Below are 20,899 nucleotides of genomic sequence, written 5' to 3'. Positions count from 1 at the left end.
TTTGGGCTGTAGCAACCATGCCATGGTTGAGTTTGTGATCTTGAGGAACATGGGCCTGGCAAAGAGCAGAGTCAGGACTCTGAACTTCAGGAGAGCAAACTTCAGACTGTTTAAGGAATTACTGGATGAGATCCCCTGGGAAACTGTCCTTAGGGACAAAGGTATAGAACAGAACTGGTATCTCTTTAAGGATACCTTTCCCATAGTGCAAGAGCTATCCATCCTCCAGCATAAGAAATCAAACAGGAGGCAGGAAACCAGCATGGCGTGCTAGGACTTGCTGGTCAAACTGAGGGATAAGAAGGAGAAGTATAGGAAGTGGAAGCATGGATGGGTGGCCTGGGAAGAATACAGGGAAGCTGTCTGGACATGCAGAGGTGGGATCATAAAAGTGAAGGTGCAGATGGAAGTGAACCTGGTGAGGGATGTGAAAAATAGCAAGGGATTCTACAGGTACTTTGATGAGAAGAGAGGCCAAAGAGAGTGTACCCACTGATAAATGAGAAGGGAGAATTGGCTTCAACAGACGTATAGAAGGCTGAGGCACTCAACGAGTTCTTTGACTCGCTCTTGACTGGCAGTCAGGCTTCCCATGCCTCTCACATTCCTGAAACTCTAGGTGGGAGTTGGGGGAGCAAAATCTCTCCCACCATAAGAGTGGAGCAAGACTGACTGCATGAACCTGAATGTGTACAAGTCTATGAGGCCGGATGACATGCATCCCAAGGTCCTGAAAGATCTGTCTGATGTGGTTGCCAAGCCACTCTCCAACATATTTGAAAAAATGTGGCTGTCAGGTGAAGTCCCTGGTGACTGTAGAAAGGGAAACATCACTCTCGTTTTCAAGAAAGTGAGAAAGGAACACCCAGGGGTCTACAAGCCATTGAGCCTCACTTCTGTGCCTGGGAAGTTCATGGAGCAGATCGTCCTGGAAGAGATGTTAAGGTATGTGCAAGATGAGGAGGTGATCCGAGGTAGCCAGCAGAGCTTCACCAAGGGCAGATTGTACTTGAGTTATCTGGTGGCCTTCTGTGATGGAGTGGTGGCATCAGTGGACCAAGGAAGATCAACTGATGTTGTCTACCTGGACTTGCACAAAGCCTTTGAACAACACTGTTATCTATAAATTGGAGAGAGATGGATTTGAAGGCTGGACTTCTAGATGTTTAAAGAATTGGTTGGATGGTCGTAGCCAGAGGATTGTTGTCAACAGCTCTATGTCCAGGTGGAAGCTGCTTATGAGAGGTGTTCCCCAGGGGCTCTGTCTTGGAAGTGGTGCTCTTCAACATCTTCAGTGATAGACATTGTGAGTGAGTGCTCCCTCAGCAATGTGGCTGATGACACCAAGCTGAAGGATGCAGTTTCTACAACAGAAGGAAGGAATGCCATCTAGAGGCACTTGGACAAGCTTGCAGATTGGGCCCATGTGAACTTTATGAGGTTCAGCAAGGCCAAGTGCAAGGTGTTGGGTCGAGGCAATCAGAGGTATGTATGTAGACTGGGAGAAGAACTCATTGAGAGCAGCCATGGGGAGAAGGACCTGAAGGTCCTGGTGGATGAAAAGCTGGACATGAGCCAGCAGTGTGTGCTTGCAGCTCGAGAGGCTGACTGTATCCTGGGCTACGACAAAAGAGGAGTGACCAGCAGAGTGAGGGAAATGATTGTCCTCTTCTGCTCTGCCATTGTGAGGGCCCATTAGGAGACTTGGCCTTTCATAGAGCTTTATAGAGCTTTGTTTTCTCGGTCACTCTAATCTGCACTCTATCTAGTATTTGAGGAATTCTATGCTCAAATATTTCACTTATGCTTTATTTTCTTCTACTGCTTCTTCCTTATTTTTGCCTTCCTCTAAGGCTCATATCTAGCTGCTTTCTACATAGTGCCTTAAAACCAGCTTGAAGGAATGCCTACAAGGAAGTATCTGGCATCAACAGCAGTGTGTTCCATTCACAATAACTTCATATATGGTTGTTTTCCCTGAACCTATTCATACTTTCCAGCTGTTGGATTTCTGCTTTTGTTTTTAATTGAATTCAACAGTGTTTTTTATTCTCAGTATGATGTTTCTTAATGACAACATACAGATTTTCAGTCTTCTTGGCAAACCTGCTCTAATAGCAGTGAGTGGAAACAAAAAGTTATATGTATACTATACTTACATTAGGCAAAATGTCTACGCACAAAAACACTTCCACGTGCAATATAATTTACTATATGAAAGTAGTAGTTACTGTAGCTGTAGCTCTGGTAGTGTTTCATGAGTTCTGTAAACTAACAAAATTAACTAAATAATTGCTTCATATAATCCTATTTGTAGTGCAGTCATTATGTCTACCCTTAGGAGAAATTGTTTATAGAGCCTAGTGGCTGGCAGTCCTTTTACTTGCAACACTGCTCTAGTGCTCCAGAAAACATTACTGTTACTTCTGTTTGTTTATACTTCCCTTGAAGATACAAGAAGATGCGTGTCAAGTGAGGCATTGATCTACCTTTGGCATATCTCTTCTTCATCTTAACGTGTGGCATGGACAGCTAGCTTTGAGTTCTTAGCCACAGTCCTGCACTAGGAGAGAGCAAATATCACTTCAGGAGAAGCAAGAAGGTTATACTGCCAGTGAAGATTTATCATGTCTTTCCCTCTGTATCAAGCAAGATCGTAGGTTCAGAGGAACAAGGGAAAGACCATGCAAAATGGAGAAAGTTAAGACTCTTTCCATTTTTCTCTCCTGCTCCATCTGAAGTGGAATTTTGTATTAGCATACCATCTCTGAGACATCTCCTCCAACATGGACTGCATATGTCCCTTGCCAAGCCAAACCAAATCTTTGTGCTGCACCTTGTGAATATTCTTTGTTGTTTAGACCAAAGAGGAATTAGTTTTGATGGAAATGCTTTGTGTGATATGGATAAAAAAGAGTATTTCTTGGAGCACTGGAAGGGTAGTGCAGAATGACTGCCAGGGAGCAGGCTTTGTGATCTTAGAATGCTTCAGTAACATCAGCTGTCATTGCTCGAGAAACTCCGCGTGTGATGTTATCTGTGATAGCAAATCTGAAATAAGTTTTAGGCTATCCAATTGTTTGAAAAAGATTCTTACTCATTTCCTGACAGAGTTAGTACTATGACTGCCAAACTTAGTAGACACTGTTTTCTTTTACCTGTATAAAATCAAAACTAACAGCTGTTAAGCAATCAAGGTATTTGTGGTTGGGTCCCTTGCTGGCTGCAAGACCCTGACACAACCACTGTCTCATTCCCCCTCCTCAGCAGGACAGGGGAAGCAAATAAGATGGAAAAGCTTGTAGGTTGAGATAAAGACTGGGAGTTTAATTACCAGTTACTGTCAATGGGCAAAACAGACTCAACTTGAGGAAAATAAAATTTGGTTTTTTTGCCACTTAAAAATAGAATTGGATGGTGAAAATTAAGACAAAATTTAAAGAAGCACAATGGGATGTGGAATGGGGAGTTGCAATCAGTCCATAACAGTTCCTATATGTCTCTCCTTCCTCATACTTTTTTTCCCTGCTCCATCGTGGGATCTTGCCGTAAACTACAGTCTTTCAGGAGCCAGGGTGGGCTCCCCATAGGCTGTAGCTCATTCATAAAATACCCAACTGCTTAATTGTGGGGTCCTCCAGAGGCTACTGTCTGGAGATCTGTTCTGATGTGGTCCTCCTTCAGCTGCAAATAGACAGCCAAACTCACCAGTCTTTTCTATGAGCTACAGGGGAAGTTAGGCTCCAGCTCCTGGAGCACCTCCTGCATTCCTTCATTGATGTTAGTGTCTGGGGCTGTTTCTCACAATTGTTGTCCTTGCTTCCTACTGCCTGTGCAGCATTTCACCCTTTCTTAAATACATTTTCTCAAGGCACCACAAACTTTGCTACTGGGCTTAGCTGTGTCCTTCATTGGGTTCTCTGGAGCTGTCTGTGTCCAGCACAAGCCAGCTGTTGGCCTTTTCTCACAGAGATCACCCCTGCAGCCTCCACACTGCCAGCACCTTGCATCCTACATCCAGAATTTGATGTAAATGAGCTAACAAGAATTGAATCCAAAACTGCTAGTGTAGGTGTAAAAGTAGAAGAATGCTTTGTTGAGTTTTTTGATGAGTAACATACCTGCCAGACTAACATAATAAAACTGGAAGAAACTTGACCTAGTTAGTTATAATACAAAACAACTACTTTATTACAATGCTGAAGAGTCAGGTAATATAAATGTTAAGGTAATACTTACATTCAATATAGAGGAACAAGAATGCAGAAAAATAAAATTTCCTAAATTGAGTGCACAGGTTTCTGCGATTGGCAGTAACTTAGCAGATAATGTATGTGAAGCTCTCACTCAGCAAAAATGACAAAATAGCTAGGAACTTAATAAAAAAACTCCTGAAATACTCCTGAAAAACAGAAAGTGCCAAATCTCACGAAAAGAAGGAAGAAATTTTATTACACTCTTTCAGATGCAAACGTTCCAGGATCCTGCGACTACTGTGGTACAATAGATTCAAGACAGAGAAATGAGTAGGTAGGAAAACATGTTGTATTAGTGAAATTACTCCTTTTAGCTGAAGTCTCAATATGGAAGTCTGAGAGTACTTCCTTGGAAGAATTAGATAAAAATAAGACTGGTAGTGAAAGACAGCTTTATATCATTTTCAAAGGAAGTACTACCTTGTGTGACAATAGAAGTATAACTAGCCTAAAGTTAGATGTAATGTAGAGTGGTTACAGCTCATGTAACACTTCTACCCAAAACTAAATGGATTTGTTCTTTGTAAGCAATGGCATATGCATCTCAAAAAGAAAACAGTGCTTGTGCAAATGTATCTAAGTTGTTTTTTACTTTTACAACTTGTAGATACAAAGAGCAGCTTAGATGGGATCAGCCTGTGTCTTAGAAGGACAGTACACATTTTCCCTTGCTCCCTCCATTTCCCCCGGTTTTGCTAACTTTCCTCGTCAAATACCGACACTTGTATTGCCAAGCTACCCAGTCTGCATACTGGTTGGTTCAGTGGATTGGAATAACTGGCCAAAACCAGCATGCCGTGCCTGCCTGCACCATTTTATCTGTTGCCAGCTTAGTCATGACTGATGTTTGCTTGGCTCTGCTCCCTCTTCTGTAGCACTTATCAACAGTGTTTGTTGTCTGACTAACTGGACCATTTTTGAACAGTGAGGAACAGTGCCCATAGCAAGGCAAAAAAAAGAAAGAAAAGTGGATTCACAGCGCGTTGGAGTTGCTCTTATCTGTCTAAAATGGAAAATTCCTTGTGCTGCCTCTCACTCTTTCCAGCTTACTCAGATGCACCTGCTCAGCTTGAGGTTGTCCCTTTTGGGGAGCTGACTTGGATAAGAATAGCCAGCTCTCCTGCTACCTGCATCTCTGAAAAAAAAATATATATATATAGTTCCATGCTATGATTTAAGCCAAATGGGTACCTGCTGCTGTCTCTATTAAAGGCACTCTGTACAGAATGTATATACTGTAAACAGGCTTTCCCCTGCTTTCTGCTGATCTCACTTTTGTGCTGGGATATGTTGCAAAATGCTTTTTGTGGAAGCCTTGCTAACCTAGACCTCATGCAGAAAAGTAACATGATACAGGTATCTGAGGAAACATGATCTGCAAAAGCTGGAGATGCTGGCATGGGATCACGTCATGAGGAAGGTTCACCATGTGAATGTGCTGCCCGATTGCCACTAGCTTTGTCTATGCAACTAGCAGTAATGTTAAAATACCTGTAAAGAAGTAGGGTATAGTATTTCTTGGAAGTCTGTCTGGCTTTTAGATGTCTGCTTTGGGATGGAGGATATGGATTACTCTGCAGTTTTTTACTGTTCAAGATGCCTGGAAATTTTTGTACACTACTCTCAATTTTGATTGGGAATCAGTCCTGGTAGAATAAAGTGTTTTGCTATAGTTCAGTATTTGAACCATAGGAAGAGGAATGCTGTTATGGAATTCCTTTAAGTAGTTTGGCTGGAAAAGCTTGTTTTGATTTTTCTTTAATATTTTTGCAGATTTTTTTTTCTATTTATAGGCTAAGTCATTTTACGTGTGGCTTCCAGATAAGCTTTATGGGCATTGCCAATCTCTGCCATATTTCTTTTCCTGTTGGCCTTTGGTGAATCCAAACCAGTCATGTAAGTAGGGAGAGCAGGTTTAGATCCTGAGCTGAACTGCAGGGGATGTGTGCTCTGACCCCAGAACATAAGTGGAGGAAAAGTCCTGTTCTGTCTGTCAAATAGCTTGAAGCTTTGTGAACTTAGTGCTTGTCTGCTTTCTCTGTTTGACTGCCATGGCCTAAAGGTCTGGACAGAAAAGATGGCAGTTCAAAAATCTTCATCTGTTCCTTCAGTTTCCTATTTGCTTTTGCTGTCAGATGCTGGACAGCAATGACTTGAGCAGCAGTCCCTGTACTAATTTGAATAATAAGTTGATGGTACATACTACAAAAAGAGAGGGAATAGCAAGAACAGCAAGTAATCTTTACAGAAACTTGTAAAGACTCACAGGATGGGTTTCGTGGCTGAGGAGCTATACTGAGTGTGCATTGTGGATGTAACTCTAATAGCTGGTCTGAAGACATAAGGCTTTATTGAACAAAGGCAAGATGCTTAGTTTCGGAAGTCCCTCTAATTCTAAGAAGCTACCTGATAGAGCAGTGTTTTTGAGATTACTGAATCTCTGCCATTAATGAGATCAGAACTTAGTGAGGCTTGATATTAGTTAATGAAATGAATCCAGTGAAGACTGCATATCCTTGGCAGATTAACCCTGAAATTGGTCAAGAGAGCAGGGAGGACAGAAAGTGAGGGAGTGAACAACAGAAAAGGCAAAAAAGCTTTAGAAATGAGGGGGAAAAAATCTAAAAGTAATTTTAAAAATAATAAGAAGAAAGTATTCATCAATAAAGGAGAAGCTTTACCTGTAACAGAGCAAAAAGAAGTAGAGTTGAACATGAAAGCATATGGATTATTTTCAGATAACTGTCTTCCCTGTTGGGCTTTTTAGAATGACTTTTAAGTTGTTGGAGATGCATGTTAAGACATCTAGCAATTAAGGTAAGCATCTAGCTCTTCATACAAAGAGAAGTTTCACAGATTTGAATTGATTTTTGTCTTGCAGATCCACAAAGACCCACCCTGGGCCAGTTGTACATTTAAGTGATAGCCCAAGAGATGAGGGGAAAGTGAGTACAACTAATGATATAACATGCTGCAACATTTTATAGCCTGCATTGACCTTAATAACTATTTCTCTGATTTTATCATCTGCTTTCATTCTTTATATATATATGTGTGTGTGTGTAGGGTCTCTTTCACTGTTTTACAGTTTTTAAGAAAAAAAATTCTCTTTGGATAACTTTTATGATACAGACAACATCTTTTGAAGCTGTCAGCCAGTCAAAATTGTTTCTGATTAAATAAATGTGATTTTTGCTTAATTAAGGATTGACTAGATACTCTGTTGGGACTTCGGTATTTGCAGAAAGCATGCTATGATGAGGGCAATATAGTAAGCTTTCATAAGATTATAAGTCGTTTCTTACACAAGACTAATAATGATAGCAACCTACATTTGGAACTTGCTGCTGTTCTTTAGCAGAGTTGGGAATAGCAAAGAGCTGTCAATAAGTGAAAGCAAAACATGTAGTCAACGTGTGATTCATATCATGAGAAGGCAAAATCTGAGCAGCTTTTGTTCTATGGTAGCTTTTCGAACATGAAATTTGATTGCCAGAAATGTTTTTGTTTATGTGCTGCTACTGATTTTTTTAGTCTTCTGCCCATGTGAAAGGGCATTTATCTGTTTTGTCTTTTTTGATCACTTTTGATAATTGTATTTCAGTGAGCATTTATAAAGGACTCTGACTTAGAAATGATGTATCTATTTGACAGTGTGTCTTGTGTAACTTCTGATGATTATTAGGAACTAGAAGCGTTTGGAGTTTGTGTTACTGATACAGGGTACATTATGCTGAAATTAATATGGTTGTCCAGAATAATACTGGAGACTACGTCTGAATTTCATTTGAGTTGTCATTTCTTGGAGTTATCCATATTGCAGGATGAACTATATGCAAACAGTGCACTTGGTGGCTAGTCCTCCAACAGCCTGGATCTCTAAGCTTTTCTGAAAGAATCACAATAGATGAAGCAATTTAGAATAGAGCCAATTAAAGTAATTAAATGCTATGGAGCATAGTGTCTTAGCCTCAAACCAGAAGCCATCAAGAAATGCTACTTAACTATTGACACTGAAAAGCCTGATAAAAATCGAGTTTTATTGATCTAGTCTTGTTTGCTGCATTCCAAAGAAGCTGTTAGTGACCCACTTAAAGCACATTGTGAGAAAAATGCTAAAAGAAAAGATTTCTTTGTGAGCATATACCTCTTACAGGAAAGTCATGCACCACATTACAACAAAAAGCTAAAATATTTTGACTTCTACTGAAGGGGAGATGAAAAGATCTCAGTAAAGGAAGTTGGAGAACAATTTGCTTGGAAATACATTTGCTTATTGGTCAGAGAATGCATTTGAAACATCTGGGCTCTGATGAAGTATTGGCATACGAACAAGGCTCTGGTAAAAGCAAAATCAGATGGATCCCTATTAAAAACAAACATCAGAAATGTATGGGGAGAAAATGAAAGACTTGCTGAAATCATCTCTGCTGCTCATATCATTGATAGATTGAGGGTGGTGTAAAGAACAAATTGGTCCTAACAAAATACATGCAAATTCACAGAATGTGAAATCAGCAGTTTGATATTTAATGGAAGATACCAGTAAAAGGGTCACAGAGACAAAAAAGAAGGTTGAACCCTGAATCAAAAGACATAGTTCCAGTGGAAAGATCTAATAGTAAAGAGGAAAAAAAAAAAAAAGAAAAAAAACAAAACCTGATTTTTTTAACTGTTTCATCAAATTTGAGTTGAAAGAATGAAAGAATAAAACAACCTTTCTTTAGAGTGGGAAAAATGGGAGGAAAAAAAACAAACAAATCCAATGTTTGGGATTTTTCTGTTCAGTCTAGTTATAAACAACCTAGAAGAGGGTAAACTGATGATGTAATCAGGCTTGCTGAACTTCAGGAGAGTGAGAAACTCAGCAGTAAAATGGCAGCTTAAATAATGTCTTTTGTAAGTATTTGGTGTAAATAATGTGAAGTGATATGTGTGGAGGAAAAGAATGTTTCTAACTTTACGGGTAAGACAATGGATCTCAGGTGATCATTGCTGCTTAGTATCAAGATCTTAGGATGGTGATTGAGAGATCAATGAAAATATCAGCTCAGTGCTCAGTAGTGATCAAAAAAGAAAATAACAGGCACTATTTAGAGAAGAATAGAGAACAAAACAGGGCTATTGCATAAATGCGTGGTTGACTTGCCTGCTGAATACTGAATATAGTTCTTGCCCTTCTATCTCAAAAGTAATGTAATCATGCTCAAAGAGATTTAGAGAAGGGGCAACATTTTCCATATAAATGTTATGAAGAGGAAAACAGTTCATAGTCTCTTTCAATACAAAAACTAAAAGAATATTTTGGGTAAGAATTCAGTTGTAATCATTGCTGGAAATACAGTTATACTCTACAAGTACAAGGATGCTGCACTCTGCCAGGGTCCAGTGGTGTATACTTCTCTGTGGTATCATAAAGTTAATTACTGTTCTGGAGAGGTTTCCCTAAAGTAGACAGGAAGCACTCCCCTATGGGACTGATTAAATGAGTATTGAGAGACCTGAAACATAGACAAGTCTTACTGAAGCTAGGACAATCATAGATCTCTTTTTGAAAGCCAGGGGAAACTTTGAGCGAGTGGTATATTCATTTTTCAAAAAAAAATTCCTTAAAGTTCAATAGTTGACATCAGTGACTGATGTCCAGTAGTTCTGTGCCAAAAGAATGAATGTAATTAATTCCAGAAGATTTCTACCCTCCAAACAAACTGTCAAGGCAGGTTTTGGAGACAGTCTCTGTTGCGAATCTAGCAAGTGGTGGCTGAAAGACAGACAACAAAAAGAATTTGGGCTTTTAGTGTGCCATTTAAGAACAGTTTGGGGACCTAGTGATTAAGATCATGAAATATAATTGTCTGCCATATCAGTGAGTTAGTGTATATTAGGAACAGACTGAAGTATACAGACATTTGTAAGTGGCAGATCTGTAGCAAACAGTATTTTTCTTGCTGACACAGAAGAAGACATTAACTGCAATGATCTGCAGTTTCCCAGCAACTGGATAAAGCTTAATAGGAAACGGTTTAATGATATCAACCATCAGCTTGTGGACTAAACTTCCTATCTCTGAGTCTGTGTTCTGAGATCTAATAACACCTAAATATAGAGTGCGCTTGGCAGGCTTTTTTTTTTCTCCCCACAGAAGTTTTGTGCTACCAGGACAAAGAGGGAGCTGCCTGGCAGTTACCAGAATGGAAGTTGTTGATTGTAAAGGAGAAATTTCCCTTAAATACTGGCGTCATGCCAAATGGTTTCATTTCAGGGATAAGGATTTGTGTGGTCGGAATGTGGAGTGACTCCGCTAGACAAGAAAGATTGCGCCAGGACTCTGCCATCCTTGAAATTCCATGCAGCCTCTGTAAAATTCTTAGTTATTAAATATGAGGAATTAAACAAGTTGTCAGAAACATAAGATGAAAAGATAACTTTTTGGTTTCTTCCTAGACTCCTTTTATATGTGTCGATACATTTATGGTTTTGTGTTTGTTTTCTCCTACAGCTGTATTTATGGATTATGGACTTCTTGCAGTGTTGACTAGTACAGACATAGAGCTTGTCTTACATATCTCTCAAGTGCATACAATAAACAAGAGGAGTGAGAAAGTTTGGGTTTTCTGTAGTTCAGATAGATTACAGTTCAGAGTATCATAAATATACTGAGAATGAGACTAATCGTATTCACCTTGTTGGAATTCTGACTTTATTGTCACACCGCACTATTATTAGTCAAGCAGCAGAGCTACCCTCTGAGAGTATAAGATAGATAGAGATTGCAGCTATGCAGCAGTTCTGTTCATCTTTCAACTTCCCTGAAATTTCAGTACTTTCTATCTTGCAGTTCTATAGTGCTGTTGTGCATCAACATTTCAGTGATCAGATGGAAAGCTGTATCTGATAGGTGGTATTTTACCTTTTAGTAATTACGTGGAGCACGATGTATTTGCAAAAGAGTGTGATAAAAATCAAAAAGCAAGCCTGCTTCACCAAGGAGGAATGGTTATTATGAAACAAGGTCACATAGTAAATGCTTTTCTATTCCTTTCCTGTTTATAATTGTACAAAGCTGAGAAAGAATACTGGTAGATACAAACCAGACTCAGCTAGTTTGGTAACCAACTGTAATGCACTAGTGAAGACAGTAAGAAAAGCACTCAGAATCTGTATGATATTGATTGGATTAAATACAAAAAGGAAGAAAGAAGATAGGTAATCTTATGTATTGATGCTGGATGATGCTGGGAACCCCAAATTGTGCAGCATTGGATAGACCTCCAGTACGGGCACAGCATGCTCTGCTGACATTGTCTGTGAAGAAGTTCATTGGCATTTTCATCTTTAGAGCTCTTAAAAGATTTGCTTACACAAAAAAAATATATTATTTTCTACTGTCAAGCAAGGGATGTCAAGCAATCTTCATATGAGGTACTGCTTTACATTTAGATGAAGACAAGGGCATGTGCGTATTGTGATTACTCTTACCAAGAGGGAGCTGCCTACAGGCTTCTCCTTTGCTATTAGCCAGCTAAGTTTATCTTGTAGTCAAGGAATATGTGCAGCACAACTTATCACAGTGCAGGCCTGTGCATACGTAGGGTGACTATTATGTGAATCACCAAGACCTGGATACACAATTGTCTCTGTTTAGAATCACTACGCTGGCAGTGCAAGTATGTTCAGTAAGGCACTTTCTTCATTTTCCTGTTGGCAATCCACTATGTCAGAATACCATATGGCAACCTGACACCAGTACTATCCAATTAGCTGTATGATTTCTGAACAGTGATGTCTTTTCACATTTACTCTGCTACAGAATCCCAGATGGACCTGTCCAAGGCAAAAATAATAAATATTCTGAAATTTCTCCAAGACAGTTTGCATTTTGTTAGGGAACAAAACTCCTAAATAGTCAGGTATTTTTCCTATTCATGTATTATATATATATAAACTGCAAGGCATTCCCAGATCATGTAATGCATCTCCATGTAAAAAATATTCTGGCAATATGGAGAATTATATCCAGTAGAATATAGAGTATTCCTGGACTCTGTATGCAGCAGTGTTATTGTATCAATGGTACTTAACTTGGAGCAAGGGAGTTTTGTTTTTCAGTCCAGCAGTTTAATTTTTATGACTTACGCAAGCTGTAGTGAGTAACAGCAAAGATTTTTGGTAAGGTTTCATAGACTAAGAGATAGTCTCGTCATCATTCTTTCGCTCAAATTCTTGATATAAAAACTGTAAATTTTTGCTTGCATTCTGTAATCCATGTATTTGTGGACAAGGAGCAATTGTAGTTATCACTGCCCCATGTATATAAATAGTCCATAATCAAAATGTGTAAGTCTGCCAGTATGCTTATTTTCATTTTTCGTGATCAAAACTGATTCTTAGGAAGACAAGTTCTATGGGAAACAGTTTGCAGGACTTCTAAGTAGGCTGGACTTCATATATTCCATAAGATTTTAAACAAACTATATTCAACTGAAAAGTGCACAATACAGCAGCAGATGTAAAATTTAGTTATTCAGTAGAAACAAGGAGAAAGCATTGTGTGCATTCTTATTTTTTCCCTAAGCATTGTTTTTCTTCTCTATCATATTTTGATTAATTTTATTGGTATTTCTCAAGTATGCATGATTGTATGATGTACTAATTCTAGAAGTAAAAGATGGCATATTGGTTAATTTGCTTTCAGTTTCTAGAAAAGTAAGCAATTCATTTTCTGTAAATAAGATAGCCACTGAGAGGAATGTGCTATTTTGTGTTTTCTCAACAGACAAAAAATTGTGGAGACAGTTCACATATGTAATCATGCATAAAAAATAATATATAAACCACATTTTTATTTCTGTGTCAGGACTGGAATTGTCTGTCATTAGAAGTAATTTATAGTAAAAGATAATTTGAATGCAGGGTATTACGTGCATTATTAACTACAATCTTGTGCATTAGTTTGGCATTTTTATATTATTTTTTGAAAAAATGCGTTAAAACCATGAAGTTCTTTAATGATTGTACATGTATTTTGAATATGAATCTGTAATTGTGCCTGTTTCCCTCCTCCAGCTATTGATAGGCTATGAAAATGGGACTGTAGTATTCTGGGACTTACGATCTAAAAGAGCTGATTTGAGAGCTTATTATGATGAGGTAAGCAATTTCCATTAATACATAAATGCTGTTATTCAGCAGTTATATTTCTTACCAAGCAGATGGAATTTTGTCTTAAGACGTTGCAGGTTCTCAAAATACTGTTTGTGCTCTGCTTTTGAGCAACTTACAGGCAATAGAAATGAAAATTTGAGTTTTCTGGCTATAATGCATTAGCCTCTTTTGAGTGTATTACAACACAGTCGCTTCCCCTTAATTCTAACATTTATCCGCTTCTTCATTCCCCAGTTGAACTGAATGTAGTAATGAGCTGATCTGAGATATAGCTATGTAAGGAACAATATTATTTTTACTGAGTATTACAAGAACATCAACTAGAATGAAAGACAGATTGCTTTGTAGGGCTATTTGTATTATCCAGTAGTCAAAATCTGCATAAAAAGTTTTCAGAATTGTATTCTCAATCAGAGTATTGACTCCTGCTGTTTATAATCTGCTTACATCAAACACAGGTACAGTTCTTGTAACAATAAACAGTTGTTTCAAAAATAGATATATGCCTATCTTAATTGTTTCTCTTACTGCCTTATTAGGTAGGTGTGTACACATTCATGAAAACTGCATTAAAACTGACCTTCGGGGTTAAAATTCTGAGCCTGCACACAGCAAATGTTCTACTGACACGGTAATTAAGAATTTAAACAGGCTGGCATTTAAGCCTCAGCACATGCCCCGGTATAACTGACAGTCTGCCTGTGCGTACACTTGGGAAAACGCAGCATTCTATTCCTTGAGACCAGACAACTTTTTCTTTTCACTGGTCTTCTCCTGCGGGGGGTGTTTACACACTGTCCTCTCTTGTTCTAAGGAAGAGAGAACATAAAACAGGGCCTTTATAATCCTGCTTCCTTCCTTTTTCATAGCTTGTTAAGTCAGATCTGTTGAGTGTTGAAAATTGCTTACAATTCCACACTTCTCGATACTGTTCTCAGGAATTTTCTTTTGTCCTTTTATAAGTAATGTGCTTTCCTCCTCAGTAGTTACTTGCTGTGTCATTGGTCCCCTTTGTGCAACTTTTGATGGCTTTCTATTGACTACTGATACATTTGAAAGGTTCTTCTACCATCTTTAAAGAGTCCTGTGAACTTGCTACTTGTGCTTTGTTCCAGACTTGCTCCAGATCGATAATATTCTAGATCTGCTAGGATTCCCCTTGGAAACCCCTAGAACAGGTTTCTGTTATGATACTGAATTATACAAGTTTTATTAGTCACAAATTACTAGTTCAGCATGTGCCACTTTCTATTTGGCACCAGAACAAAAGATTGCAAACCTAAGCTTCATCATACAGATTGGTCACCATCATCATTCTGTGTGGACTGGTGCAGAGGCTCCATGTTCCCTGACATCTCACCAATCTTTGGGGATTGTTATTTTGGCCAGCCGACAGCAATTTCAAGTTATCTGTGAGATTTCCAATTAAGTGGTATGATTGTTCTGTACCTTCACTAAATATCAAAGTGCCTCTTGGAACAGAGTATGAATGAAGTTAATCTAGACTCTTTTTTTTCTATTTCCATTATACATAGGTCACTCCAAAAGTAAGATGTCTTAGTTTCAGCTGGGATGCAATTGTTTTCTTCAGAATTTCTGGTATTATGCTATGTTTTTGGTTCTAGGAGAGTGACAGTGTCTCCTATTATTTCCATGGAAACTACAACAGATACAAGGAGCACAATAACACTAGTTGATAGAGCAAATTCTCAGCTACAAAACACTCTTTCTCAGTGAAGTCACCACCATTAGCTGTGAATTTTCACCAGCCAGGAGCGAGAGCCTGCATGTCACACTCATAAAAATCTGCACCAGTGGAGGTGTCCCACTGTTTCACAGCTGCTATGATGGTGTCATTGCTAGGAAAATGCAGCCCATGCATTCCATCTTCTATCAGCCCAAGCAGATGGAAGTCAGAAGACGCCAAATCCAGATTGTATGGTGGGTATGGTAGGACAGTCCAGCTAAGATTGGCAGTGTGCTCTGCGGTCTTCAAACTCGTATGGGGCCTGGCACTATTGCATTGCAAGAGAAAAGTATTCTTCTCTGGACTGACTCTGGAAGTTTGAGCCTTCATTTTAGTCAGTGTCATGATGTAGGAGGTCAGAGCTGATGGTTTGGCCATGTTCCAGGAAATCCAGAAGGATCACCCCTTTCCTATCCCAAGAGACAGTGCACATCATTTTACCTGTTGAGGACTGTGTCTTGAACTTTTTCTTCAGTGAGGAATTTCCAAACCACCACTCCATGGAGTGCCATTTTGACTCCATCTCATAGTGGTGACACTATGCCTCGTCACCAGTGCCATGATTTTGTGGCTTGTTATCAGTAATCCATATCATAACATCATGTATTGTACTGGAATTTAGAGAGTTAATGCTGCAGTTCCATGGATTGTTGATATCCCCAGTTTTCTGGTCTCAGAAGAGAAGAATGAACTGCAACTCCCAGAAGACTTCATTGTTCTGTTTCCATTTTCCGGTCAGAGGGAGTGATAAACCTGACTGAGTCACAAGACTGCTCTTGCCCATCTCATCTACAGCATTAGAGTAAGGACTTCGGTTTTGGAAACTCTCTCTCTCTCATTTTGTTTGATTTATTAGCTTCCAATTCCAATCATATTGTATTATATTGTATTATCTCATATTCTGCTATTATATTTAGCAAATTATTTTTTTTCCCTTAGCTCTTTGCTGCTGTTTTCCTCGTCTAGGTCCATCCACCTTCCTTTTTTCCCTTCCCCCCTTTCCTAGGGTGTGGGTCCATGGGTCCCTTCGCACCCCGTCACAGAGCTAGGCCTAACCTTGACAACCAGTAATGATGCGATCCAGGAAACTGTCGCCTGCAGCCTCACATTGGTTCAATAGGTCCTGACAAACTTGAATGCAGCGTTCTTTCTGTTCTTGTGTGAGAATTCATTGGACCCACTTGACGCACACTTTGCAATAGTCCAATGTTGTCACCATTGTTTCCAGTGCTGTCACCATTGTTTCCAATGCATTGAAGCCCATATTCTGCTCCGTTCGCAGTCCTCTGGTCGTAACCTTCCAATTCACATGGCTGAGCTGATAGAGACACTTTTTATTTTGTGATGTGACAGCTGTACATGACAGTCCAGAACATGGCTTGTCTTTCCTGTCACCACTCCTGAAACACACAAAACCCACCACTTCATAGTGTTCGCATCCAGTGTTTGGTCTCAGCAACTTTTTCTGCCATTTTTTTGTGCATGGAATTATTCAACTACACACCCTCAAGACTCCATCCTGATACTCATCTTTTCACAGAATCCTCAATGATGTTGTTGGATTTCTGTCTCCACAGACCTCCTGAGAAGCAGGCTCTATGTTATTCAGATCTGTGGAATCACTTGCTATGTAGCACAGGGACAAGAATTTAACAGCAGATATTTTTGATACTGAAGTAGAAAGTAGGCTGGTAACTGATTATGTGTCCGCAAATCTAAATATTCCTCTTTTTTTTTTCTTCTAAAGTTCAAGATGAGTACCATATCTGCTGTCATTCAGTTCTTATTGGGAGGAATTATTTCGTATCTCAGAACTTTGAAGATGCTTTGTTTTGTATAGCCACAAGAAATGCTTCCATGTCATTGTGAGTGAGAAGCACTCTTTAAAAGTCTCTTGGTTTTTTCATTATATTGAGTGCTTTTTTTTTCAGTTCGGGTCTTAGAAGTAGTGGACACTCAGCTCAGATGAAACAAGTTCTCTTTCTTTACACACTTGAACAGTTGGCTAACAAAAGGATTTACAAAGAGATAATGGCTCTTAGTGTCCCCTAGCACATCACCACTGTGAAATCTTGCCTATCCTCTCTAGGCTGCATGGTATTGTTAACACCAGTATGATGCTTCGTATCATGTGAGTCTTGCAGACTTGGATATGTGACATGTAGCAGACATCTCCTCAGAGAGTGGATAATCTTATGACTGGGAGGTGAGTTGCTTACTATGATATTAGCAGGATCTGTCCAGTACTTGCAAAAATATGTCCTATCATTTTCCTTGCCGTCCAGATTGATGTCATGGACACAGCTGACTTAGACAACCCGACAGCCTGTAACTGGGGACCTGAGGACACTGCCCCCTGTTCATAAGCCTGTAATTGAAACATTAATAACTGTATTTTCTACTATATCTTAGTCATGCCATACTTCATGTCATGAAAGCTGGAAACCTTTCATGCATAAAGCATCTGCTTAATTCAAATGAGGGAGGCTCTTACCAAGGATAGGAAAGGCTGTACAATTTGCATTATTGTGAGCTTCTCTTCTAGATGTTTTTGTAAGACTTGTGTCTTCCCTTTAAAGCTGCTCCCTGCTACTTATGTTCTACTCACTAGAGATAAAATTAGTCTTATCTCCCTTTCAGCACAGCTGAGACAAGTTAGAAGCTGCCTCAGCTCATCAACTCCTCATGCAAGGAGTTTCTGTGTGCCCTTCTCAAATATGTCAAATCTCAAGAGACTAAGATGTTCTCACCTGTGAGACACCTGGTAACAAAGTGGAGCTTGAACCTGCTGCTTAGACTCTTGTGCCTGCTCTTCGAGTTGTCAGATGCAAGTTTGTTTCTTGGTGTAATTATGATTGTCATCTTCCCAGTGGTGATCACATCTATTGAGTATGAGATGTTCAGACCCTTGCAAACCATTTTCTCAATTCTGTCAAAAGTTTATTTCCATAGATCAATATAATAGAGAGTACACAAGCAAGGCAGATGCTTCACAGTATCTGCAAGTTATTACTGACAGCTGGTGATACTCCCAAAAACAACCATCTTCTTATACAGACTTCAAAAGTTTGACAGGCTGTGTCAAAGCATATTCAGAGTCTTCTATAGTGCAGATATCATCTCTTATTATGACACATCTCCAAAATGAAGCTGCAGAGTTATCAGAGACATTTGCCAAATGACATCTCCCTCCCCACCTTTATTAAGCACTGTGCCATTATGGAAGCATCAAATCTGATGTAATGATCCTGCAGTACTGCTAACACAAAGGATTCTTAAGATTTAAGTGTTAGGATGAGTATGGTGCTTGTTCAGACTATGGTTAAAATTGTTCCTAGTGTACCCATCATTTCTTCTCAGTGGAGGAATTCTGTGCTTGGGAGAGAACTGAAATGGCGTTAAGTGTGCCTACTTTCAGTACATGCTGAGTATAAGAGAAGATGGAGTATATATGCAGCCCCTGTTGGTACTGCAGGAGAAACATACCCAATCTGGAGTGATACGTTTTATGTGTATACACTGTGTGAACATTCACATGAGTCATCTACTGTGAAGAACTCTTGTTCTAAAGCAATAACTGCTCGTTTATTTTTGGGAGGATGCTAAAGAAGTGGATCAGAATGCTAGACATATTCCAGAAGAGAGAAAATCAGGGACTTGTTCAGTGCTACCATTTAGTGTTAGTCATTACTCCCATTTGTGACCTCCAAAACAAATCCTCAGTATTTCTTTACCTTCTTGGAGTAGTCTATCAGGTGAGTTTGAGCTGTGTTATGACAACTCTCTGTGACTGCAGGAGCATTTCTCCACTTAACAGGAGGCTTATGTGAGCAGGTGGCACCTAGCAGCTGAGACAGTTTAACCAGCAGCTTGGTACAATTTTCAGTTGCTAGTTACTAGCCCCTGCTCACATATAGTGAAATGTTGAATTTGTTGTGCTAGTAGGTAGTTCAAGGTAGGATTAATTTGTACAGAGATAGAAATGCGGTGCTCCCCACAGATCTAAGGTTCTTATTACCATACTTATTGCCACGTGATTGGATTGTACATGAGCCATCTCTTTGTGTTATCTTTTGTTGCTTCAGTTGCAGTTTGGTATTTTTTGGGTGTTCAAGAGGCTGGAATTTAGAGAGTTAATGCTGCAGCGTGTGATAATCTCACTTTGGTAGGTAGAACTTTGAGTGACACCCATTATGTCACTTGAAGAGAACTATTTAGAGTTCAAGTTGTTCTGCGCAGTTTGCTGTTTCCTTATTGGCATGACTGGCTTACCAGTGTGCTAGCAAAGTCTTCATATACAAGGCATGTTGCAATCCTCCAAAAACATCTGGGGCATCTTGATGCAAAGCCTGATTTGTGGCTATGCTGTGGCTATGTCCAGCTTCAGGAGCTGAGTAAAATTCTGGGATGAGGACACAACCTTTTCATTGTTCTTTTTTTCTGAAATTCTGTTCAGATGCTGAGCCATAACAATCAAAATACTTACTAAAAAAGGAAAGCCAGCAGGGAGATTTGAAGAGAGACCAGCAATGCTAAGTAAATTTCTTATTGGCTTAAGGAAAATTGATAAGAACAACTCCAATGCTGATTTATAAATGCACAGTCTTGATTTTTCAAGTGATTTGAAAAATCAGGTAAAACAAGCCACATGCAGCTGTAAGTGCATGCAAGGCTTTAGCATTTCCTGGGTTGTGTAAAAAGTAGTTTATTAAAGTACATTCAAAAACAAGTCCCTTTTATTTACATAAAATTAGGTAGCATTTTTTTTTGGTATTTAACAGCTAACGTTTCTGGAAGGGAAGTAGCTTCAGGAGTAAAATCTGTGAGTTTGTGCTTCTGAGGGAGTGTGTGAGAAACTGTGTTAATCAATGAAACAATACATTGTTTCCTCTGAAAACAGCCTTTGTTGGTTTTCAGGATGTACCAGTGAAAAGAAAGGACTTGCACTGTTACCTTTTTAGCTTGTTAGATATAATTGTGGATATGATCATTATTCATTTTTAATGTCTAATTTTTTTATAACTTCCTGATATCATCAGTTCTGCTAACTATTCATGAAATACTGAGAATGTTCTATTAATTTTTGAAGTGTTCCTTCTTGCTATACATAAAATTCAATACATTATACTTGCACTGTGTACGTAAGAGTGTGATATGCCTCTTCTCTGAAGCACTAGGTCTTCCAAAATAATTTTGTGTTTTTGCTTTGTTAATTTCCTTTATCAGTGAAACAATCTCACTTTTTTTCTGTCATTTTGTTTTTATATGAAGCCTAACAGGTTTTGGTGTACTTGCTCTAAAACTTAGGTATGTGGGGGTAAAAAGATTCGAGAACAGAGAACTATTTCTACTTTTTCTAAGACATCCTCTTAGAAAGCTTGCATCTGTTGTATGCTATCTGTAAAAACCGTTGTGCAGCGTTCTCATACGTATGTAAAATGAAATACTTCTAAGGAGCTATCAGACGTATTATTGCATTGTATATTCCTTCTTTGTGTACTTTTTGCTTACCATCCTATTTCTTTGATTTTGATCTTATTCAATAGAATTTCTTCCATTCTTTTGCCCTGTTAGCATTTATAATGGATCGTTTTGTCAATTAGCTGTGAATTATAGCTATTGGTTACTAAACAGTTCTGGTAATGGACTCTAGACAAACAAAATTCGTCCAACTGTTGATATACTATTAGATGAATATAATTCAGAGTCATAGATAAAAATTTGATTAGTG

At 38.9% G+C, this 20,899-nt stretch overlaps 1 protein-coding gene across 5 annotated transcripts in view; it reads left to right on the top strand.

Annotated features, from left to right (window-relative positions):
• Positions 1 to 20,899, top strand: part of STXBP5L (syntaxin binding protein 5 like) — a 187,319-nt gene that overhangs the window by 96,165 nt on the left and 70,255 nt on the right. For all 5 annotated transcript variants that reach the window (XM_021397328.1, XM_021397318.1, XM_021397302.1 and 2 more), the window contains 2 exons: positions 7,138 to 7,201; positions 13,323 to 13,406. In XM_021397328.1, coding sequence (XP_021253003.1) covers positions 7,138 to 7,201; positions 13,323 to 13,406 — 148 coding nt within the window. The remainder of the gene's footprint in view (positions 1 to 7,137; positions 7,202 to 13,322; positions 13,407 to 20,899) is intronic.

This window comes from Numida meleagris, chromosome 1 (genome assembly GCF_002078875.1).
Source record: "Numida meleagris isolate 19003 breed g44 Domestic line chromosome 1, NumMel1.0, whole genome shotgun sequence".
NCBI classification, from domain to species: domain Eukaryota; kingdom Metazoa; phylum Chordata; class Aves; order Galliformes; family Numididae; genus Numida; species Numida meleagris.
Note: the sequence above shows the minus strand (reverse complement) of the source record. Positions and strands in the feature narration are given on the sequence as shown.